Source organism: Nothoprocta perdicaria, unplaced genomic scaffold (genome assembly GCF_003342845.1).
Source record: "Nothoprocta perdicaria isolate Ctin4 unplaced genomic scaffold, notPer1 scaffold_140, whole genome shotgun sequence".
Taxonomy (NCBI): Eukaryota; Metazoa; Chordata; class Aves; order Tinamiformes; family Tinamidae; genus Nothoprocta; species Nothoprocta perdicaria.
The window spans coordinates 931,509-940,203 of record NW_020454539.1 but is presented as its reverse complement, the minus strand read 5'-3'; the positions used below and the strand labels follow the sequence as shown (position 1 = coordinate 940,203).

The 8,695-nt window shown below is 58.3% G+C and overlaps 1 protein-coding gene across 1 annotated transcript; it reads left to right on the top strand.

Moving 5' to 3' along the window:
- The first annotated feature begins 157 nt into the window (after positions 1-157).
- CHST7 (carbohydrate sulfotransferase 7) lies at positions 158-1,583 on the top strand. Its single transcript, XM_026034268.1, has one exon. It carries the CDS (start codon positions 158-160, stop codon positions 1,547-1,549), a length of 1,392 nt encoding a protein of 463 aa, XP_025890053.1. The 3' UTR covers positions 1,550-1,583.
- The last annotated feature ends 7,112 nt before the right edge of the window (positions 1,584-8,695 follow it).

The window sequence follows — 8,695 nt, the reverse complement described above, 5'->3', positions numbered from 1 at the left end:
ACGGTCGGGCAGGTGCGGCCCCTTCCGCGGCGGGCGGGCTCGGGGAGCGCCGCCCGGGGCCACCCCCGTCCCTCCCCCCTTCCCTCCCTCCGTCTCTGCCGCCCTCCCCGCAGCCGCCGCCGCCTGCAGCTTGGCCCGGCGGAGCGGCGGGTCCGGCATGAAGGCGCGGCGGCGCTGGCGCGGGCGGCGGCGGCGCTTCGCCGCGCTGCTGCTGCTCTACACGCTGCTGCTGCTGCTGCTGCTGCCCTACGTGCTGGACTACGGCGCGTGGCGCGGCCGCGCCGACGAGGAGCCGCTGCTGCGGCGCTGCCCCAGCCTGGAGGCGGCGCTCAGCGAGTGGGGCTGGGAGCAGCGGGCGCCGCAGGGCGACGGTGGTGATGGCGATGACGAGGGCGACGAGGAGGGCGTCGCGGCAGCGGGCGGCAACGGCAGCGCGGCGGCGAGGAAGCGGCACATCTACCTGCACGCCACGTGGCGCACGGGCTCCTCCTTCCTGGGCGAGCTCTTCAACCAGCACCCCGACGTGTTCTACCTCTACGAGCCCATGTGGCACCTGTGGCAGGCGCTGTACCCGGGCGACGCGCTGAGCCTGCAGGGYGCCCTGCGCGACATGGTGCGCGCGCTCTTCCGCTGCGACTTCTCCGTGCTGCGCCTGTACGCGGCGCCGCCCGCCGCCCGCGAGCCGCCCGCCGCCGTCAACCTCACCACGGCCGGCATCTTCGGCTGGCGCACCAACAAGGTCATCTGCTCGGCGCCGCTGTGCCCGGCGGCGCCGCGGCCGCGCCACGAGATCGGCCTCATCGACGGCGCCGCGTGCGAGGAGCGCTGCCCGCCGCGCGCGCTGCGCGAGCTGGAGGCCGAGTGCCGCAAGTACCCCGTGGTGGTCATCAAGGACGTGCGGCTGCTCGAGCTGGGCGCCCTGCAGCCGCTGCTGCGCGAGCCCGGCCTCAACCTGCGCGTCATCCAGCTCTTCCGCGACCCGCGCGCCGTGCACAACTCGCGCCTCAAGGCCAAGCAGGCGCTGCTGCGCGAGAGCATCCAGGTGCTGCGGAGCCGGCAGCGCGCCGAGCCGCGCGGGCCGCCGCGCCAGCACCTGCTGCTGCCACCACCGCTGCTGGGCGGCGCGCGGCCGCCGCCGGGCCCGCAGCACCGGGCCGAGCACTTCCTCGGCGGCGCCCTCGAGGTCATCTGCCAGGGCTGGCTGGGCGACCTGCTGCTGGCGCGGCGCGCGCCCGCCTGGCTGCGGCGCCGCTACACGCAGCTGCGCTACGAGGACCTGGTGCGGGAGCCGCGCGCGCAGCTGCGCCGCCTGCTGCGCTTCGCCGGGCTGCCCGTGCCGCCCGCCATGGAGGCCTTCGTGGTGAACATGACGCGCGGCGCCGACTACTCCTCGGAGCGGCCCTTCCTCATCTCRGCGCGCGACGCGCGCGAGGCCATCCACGCGTGGCGCGAGCGCCTCAGCCGCCAGCAGGTGCGCCAGGTGGAGGCCGCCTGCGGCGAGGCCATGAGCCTCCTGGCCTACCCGCTCAGCAGCGGCGACACGCGGTGACGGCCCCGCCGCGAGGCACAGGCTGCCCGCACCGAGCGGTGCCCACGCCGCTCACGGGCGACCCGCTGCCCCGTCCCCCCAGCGGGACCAAGCGCCCGGCATGGAGCAGGGCCGCGCGCTGAGGGAGGGAGCGGCCCGAAATGGAGGAGCAGGCGCGAGGGAGGCGCTCAGAGCCAGACCCACCCCGCGCTCTGGCAGCTCTGGAGCAGCAGATCCCGCGGAGGACGTGGCTCCCGGTGGGAATGGTGGTGAAGGATGGCCGCCCTTTCCTCACTCCCGGTASACGCAGCGCCGGGCGATGCGAACTGCCCGACTCTCCTCGTTGGCTTCTCCCTCCCCACCAGGTTTGCCACGGGYGGTCAGATCTAAACACCTGTTTCATGGTGGGCAGGGAAACCTTCGCCTCGTGCGGAAACACTCGTTGAAATGTTTTCGAAGACTCCAGGCGTTTGTAACACTGTTTTTAAGAGCTCTAGAAATGTTGGGGACACGATCGAATCCTGCGGCCAAGTTAGCGTGAGACTTTGACTGTATGAAAGTGGATGTGTCTTTGAAGAGTTGTATTAAATTAAAAAATAAATCCCCCAAGTGAAAACGTGTAAGTGACGAGTTAGAAGGGCTTTGGTGTGCACAGCCTCCCTGGCGCACTGYAGCGCGCTCAGGGCTGCTCCAGCTTTGCGGGAGGGCTCCTTGCAGGACACGCGTGCAGCCGGGCCCGGCGGCTCCCGTCACGTGTCCGCAGGGCCCGGCTCCCCCCGGCTCACCCAGTGACCCAGTGACTGCGCCGGAGGGATCTTCCTCCGTGTGGATTACGGGGCTGCGCTGCCCGCGGGGAAGGCCGGAGCGCYGCGCTCGGCAGCCAAGCGCCGCTGTGGGCACTGCTGCCCTGCTGGGTGGGAAAGCTGCTTTTCCAAAGGCATCTTTAATCCCTGGTAAAGGAGGGGGCTTCGTGTACGTTGGTACAGCTACCTGATGATACTCACATGGAATGCGTGCAAAGTGTTTCTGTCGGACACTCGCAAAGTGGCTGTAACTGGAAAGTGAGAAAATGTTTGTTTGCTTTTGGTTTTCTTTTCAATGTTGTTTTCTCAGCGAGACGAGAAAATCACTTTTCTTCCCTAACTTCCTGGCCGATGCTCTGTGCTGCGCAGAGGAGCCGCTGGGTCACATCCCCTCTGAACAAAACATCCTCTCAGCTGGTAGCCCGTGTACGCCAGCAAGGGCAAACATCCCCTAAGCCGGAGGAGGTAAATTGATCTTGGCCAGTAAAAGTTCCCAAATAAAAGTATGTAGTTCAAAACAAAACACAAGCGGCGTTTGCATTTGGGTTTTAAAATGGCTTTTTTTTTTGTCCTCCCAGGAACCTGTATGAGAAGGATGTGCACGTGTGTGTATGTACATGCAAGTATCTTTTATTCCTAATTCGAGGTATAACTGTAATTTAGGGACACAGCATTTTAATTTCTTCCACACTGCTTGTGAATAGGTTACAGTCTGACAACGTTTGAACAGCACTGCCACAGCCTATRGAGTTACAGGGATGTTTCCGTATATGCAATCCTCAATACAAACTAAGAACATGAATTTCAAATTGAGGATAATCCACGATCAAGAAAAAATCTATATTCACGTGATGTGCTGGAGATAAAGACAGTTTAAAGAAGGTTTTTATGGTGTTATTTTTGAAGAAATATTTGCATTACATTGTAGGTTTTTATGTTTTTTATATTGAGCTAGAAAAAGAAGTCAGTGAGTCAGGCTGTACCCCAGCTTATTTGGGCCCTGCCACTGCCTTATCCTGCCCAACCGAGAGTGCAGTTGTGCTTGGAACAGGCTGCTGCTGTTATCCCAGGAAAAGTATCGTCACAGAAATGCTCTTCAGTGAAACTTGTAATTCCTTGGTAGCCTGTGTTACCCGGTTCTGCCTCTTCGGGTGCCTGCATGAAGTGGAAAGTGCAGGGGCTCATTCTGTAATAATAGAAGGTCCTGTATGATCTATGGGACATTTCTGTGGTCAGCTACAGGCACTCTTGAGAGCAGTGTTTGTCTCTGCTTGTTCTACTGTTATTTAATGGTGGTATTTGGTGAGATGAGCAGGATCTGCATCGATACCTCGATAACCCGTGCTGGGTACTTACTTTTCTGGGGATATACCCAGCCTGGCTGAACGGGAGCTGCTTAGGAGGTGATGCAGAACTTCTTTTCTTGTGTCAGGCAGGAGACTGGAGGCCTGTCCTCCTTGCTGGTGTTTTTTAGCAAGGGGCAGGCAGATTCGCGAGTTAGGCATTCGCTTTGCTCTGACACCTCATCCCRTTCTTTCAGGTTGCAAATACCTTTCACAAAAAGCGGTTGGAAATAAACACTTAGTTGCACTTATGCCAGTTCCTCATGGTAAAGAAAGAAGTGTTGTCTAACTTAAGTTGATGCTTATACCTGGAAAAAGAAAGGCTAAAAGACTGTAAACTATTCTGTATTTTCTGAAACAGTTCCCAAGTTTGACAGAGCGGCACTGTCTTCTTTGATCTTAATTATCCAAATGGCTTTTTCTCAGCTGAAGTTATTTACTAACACAATTGATGTTTACTGCCAATTAAATCCATTTTTTTTCCAYCCTGAGCTGTTCTTCTAAGACCTGTTACAGCTCTTATAGCCTTTGAATGCTGTGCAAAGGGCTGCTTTGCAARGGGCACGAAAGCACAAGAGCAATTTATGCTGCCCATTCAGGGGAGCTTATTCAAAGGCTCCTCAAAGCACTCGAAAGGGAGTCTGCAAAAACAGAAGAAGTCCGAGCTGGTGCAGAGTGGGTGAGACTGGATCACTGCTGCTTTACGGCTGCGCTGTGCACTCGGGTGGCTGGGTGCCTTTCCCAAAGCCCGTTTCCCGGGAGGCTGCCCTGGGAGGCCGGCAAGCCCGGGCGCTTCCCGCTCTCCGTCGGGGTGCACTAGGCTCGTTCGCGTCGCCTCACGCAGGGCTCAAGCACATCCTGGCCGGCCGAGCAGCTCACGTCCGCAGAACCCAAACCCAGGAGGCCCAAGGGCCGCAGTGATGCTGAGGATTACCTGAGGATTACTCGGGTTTTACTGGGGGAGACCTGAGCTAAGCGGGACCTGCTGAATGCTGCATACAGAAATACCTGGGGTTAAGCTGCGCTTCCGAGAGCAGCTGGGCATTTGTGCCCTCGGCCTGGAGTTCGTTCCGCTAGGCTCAGTCGGATACCTCAGTTGTGAAGCCCCAGCTCTAGCGAGCGCGGTGGGGAACCCGAATGTGCCCCATGCTGCCAGACCAGGGGCGGCCCGAGCAGCAGACGTTGTCCTAGGCCAAGCTCAGGGTTGTCATTCACGCAGGCCCACCCTGCTCTAGTAGCCCAGCAGCTGCCATTTGGGAGAACAGGCTTGTTTTACCTTACGTCTGACGAGTTAATGACCTTAACTTGCTGAAAAACCCTGATGGGCACGGGAACAAAACGTGTAAATACTTACAGGAGTCACTCCTACCATCTGTTTTAACCTAATTTTTGATGCTCATGCATTTGCTTTAAGGGAGCTGGAATCTTTAGTGCCATAACTGTAAGCAAAATGCCGTGCTCCGAGTGCGGTGTTTCCAAGCTGGAATGGGTAATGCTGTCCTGTCTCACGGACATTGCGTGGATGTTTAAATTGTTGATTTGAGGAAACAACTTCACCGGCATAGCTGTGGGAATTGCTAAAAGTCCAAAGTCCTGAAYAATACTTGGCCCTGTGTTGCTTGGCTTAGCAGTGTTACTGGTGGGATCCTTGTCCATGCACTTGATGTGTGTGGATACACTGTGGATGCAATGGAAATGGTTGGGTTGTTCAGAGATACAATTAATGTACAATTAATTAATAGTACAATTAATTTTTAGTTAATTAATAATACAATTATTAGTACAAGTTATTAATACAAGTAATTAACAATACAATTTTTTTTCCTTGAGAGCGCAAAGCTGTCCCCACTGCCGTATCCTTTGAGACGTGTTGGAACAGCAGTGAAGTTGCATATCTTGCTATTTGCAAATTGCACGGGGCATTTTTAGCCGTCCCCTCATCAGTATATTGCTGTAGCAGGGAAGCTGGTTGATGCTTTGAGTTCTCTCCAGGCATCAATGCCACAACTTTCAGTGACCATAATTATAAAGATTGGTGGAAGATTTCCGGGTTCGTTATGGAAATGCAGCCGAACGGAGCCTCAGTGGCGAACGCTGCTGCTGCCCCTGGGCGGGTGAGGGCCCGGCTCCCTGTCGGTGAGCGCTGTCCCTGCTGCGCTGCGCTGCGGGACCTGGGAGCCGCCTCAGCGCAGCCTGGCGCGGCTCCGGAGCTGCGGGCAGAGACGCGGCACGAGCCAGGCGGCCAGAGCTGCTGCAGCAGTGCCCAGGCTGCCGGCCTTGGGACTGGGTGTGCTTGGGGCGAGGGGAGGCCTGGACGCCAYGTGGATGTTCCCTGACTGTGGGGGATTTCCATGGATTGGATTCACAGCGCAGCGTTCTCGATGGGATAGTTTTCCCTGAAGGAAACTGCCCGTGTCRCCTAGCCCTGCCGCTGGCGGAGGTGGCTCGGAGCGACGCGCCGGAGGCAGCGCAGCTTCCAGAACCTCGTCCGTCAAGGCGCTCGGCAGCAGGGAGCTGGAGCTGCCGGCAGCGGCGCGTTGCGCCATCCGCAGCGCCCCTCCTGGGTGTCCATGCACAGGGCTCCGCTTCTTCCCTGTAGCCCCAAGTTTGTGACCCTTATTGTTCCTCTCGTCTCACTGTGCCGAGCCACAAGGACGTTTAGGTCACGCTCTGCCTGTTGGGGGTCAGTTCTGCTTGAGAAGCTTCACTCAGAAGAGTACAGGAAAGAAAGAATACAGGTTGTCTTGCAGCGCCGGGTGGGATGTGCGTGCTCTGCCCCGGATCGGAATCCTGCTGGAGCTGCTGCTGTGAAACTGTTCTGGCATTSCAGTGCTTGGGGACAGGAACTCCGGCTTGGGAAGGGGAAATGAGCTCCGTGAAGAGGATGTGTGTGTTTTGTTTTCACCATTGCCAGCTACTCCAGTTTGGCTGAATTCACTGTTTGAAAACTACCAGTTAGTATGAGCTCAGTAAAAGTAGCTTTGATAGGTGTGTGTCTGTATTGTTTTTAACCAAATAAAATCTGCATTGGCTTTATGTTCAGCGAGCTTGCTCCAACCTCGTTCTTTGCCATGGGGAAGCTCAGGGCAGTGCAGAGCACACGGCAGTGGGAATCAGGGTGCGAAACCCGCTGCTCCGGCAGCTGGAAGACACTTTCCTCCAGAAGATCTAGAAGAGTCTTCCTGCTGCAGCTATTTGTAGGGAAGAGGCCTGAATCCAGTGCTTGGTCTTCTGGTACTTAAYCACGGAAAGGGCGGTGGGTGGGAGGAACAGATACTTGTGATGGGTGAGGTAACCGGTGGGGACGGGGGAAAGGGAGGAGAGAGGGGTCTGTTGGCCAAGGCCAAGGCGTGGGCAGATGCACGAGAGGGACGGGGCGCTGGGATTCAGGGAGAGGGGACAATTGGAAGCTGGGACTGGTTTGAGAGAAGAGCACAGCTCCAAGTGTTTGGGAGAGGAGAAAGGGAAGCAGGAAGGGAAGAGGCAGGAAGCCGAGAGGGGCAGCACGGACCAAGAAGAGGGGGCTGCTGCAGGAGGTGGGGCTGGCCCCAAGCGCCACGTCTGGGGTGAGAGGCAGGGCGGTGGCCCTGGGGAAGCGCGTGGGCTGAGGCCAAATCCAAAGGGTCGGTGGGAAGCTCTTGGGAAAGCCGAGTTTCCTGCTTCTCTGCTGCAGTGGCTCCAGCAAGGAGGGGCAGCTGCAGCCCAGCGCGGGCCGCACGCAGGGACCCTGCGGCCGGGCGCTCGGCCCGGCGCGTTGCCACCGGGCTGCTCCCTCTGCCATTGCCGGGGGTGCAGGCACCGGCGCGGGCCCTGCTCCTCGCACACTCRCCCCAACAAGAGCCGGCTCTGCCCGGGAGAGCCGGAGAGGAGGCGGGAAAGGTGGCTCATGCGGCACGTGTTGCCCTGGGGCATCCGCGAGCCYTCTGCCGTGCTGCCAGGTCAGCAGGCGCCTTTGCTGGTGCCTGCCGGTGCTTTGCCCGTGTCGCACATGCAGCTGCTCCAGGAGAGCTGCTGCCTCCCCTTTCCTGCTCTCCGCAGCCCTGTATCACAGGAAGGGGGGTTATTCCCTCCACAGCACTTGGGCCTGCAGGAGGGGGAGCTGCCCGAATGGCATTGGCAGCATCAACATCGGCATCACCTCCCTTGTGGCTGGTGGTGGGATGTGGCCTGGAGGCCGGAGGGGGCAGTGCCTCGTGCCTGAGGTGTCCAACAGCTCGTGGAGCGAGCCGGGCTYGCCGCCTGCCTCCAGGTACGGGGTGAGCACCTCAGCTCGCATGACCATACTGAGCCCCTGAGCTGGGGTAGTTCAGGAATAGGCAAACGTGCTGGGGCATCAACACGTCCTGCCTTGAGCTCTCTAACACGTTGGCAAAGCTTCCTCGGAAGTCCTAATTCCATCCTAGCACACTGAGCTAAAGGTGATTGATCCACATTTTAATCAGCACAGAGCAAGGCCAAGCGAGAGCAGAGGCTCCATCTGGGAAAAGCTGGCGCCGTTCGGCCTGCCTGGCCTCACCCAGCAAAAGTGGAAAGCAGCTGTCGGCAGCCAACGTCCATGCGRGAGAAGGGAAGGGGTGGCCCCGCTCCAGCAACACCCATGGAACAACCGATGTGTGTGAGCAAGGAGAAAGGGGGAGTTTTAGCCATGAGAACAGAGCGGATCTGGAGCACCCTTCCTGAGCGGGAAGGGCAGGCCAAAAGGTGGGCAGTTTGGGGAGGCAACTTCACTCATGTAGAAAGGGATCGACGGGGTTTGATGGCAACCACGCTGCCACAGAACAGATGAAACTGTGGGATCCAGGGCGACCTGTGGGCGCTGGGAAGTTCTGTGCCAGAGGGCCAAAGCCTTCCAAAAAATCACTCATTATGCAGAAAAAGAACCAAACCTCYAACTGGGAGATGCTTTGTGCATTTTGTTGTGCTGACCTTCGCTGAAATGCTATGAAAATAGCTGCTATGGAGTCCAGCCCCAAAAAGAAAATGTCGTGTAAAACTTCCTATGAGGAAATCCCATAATTTTG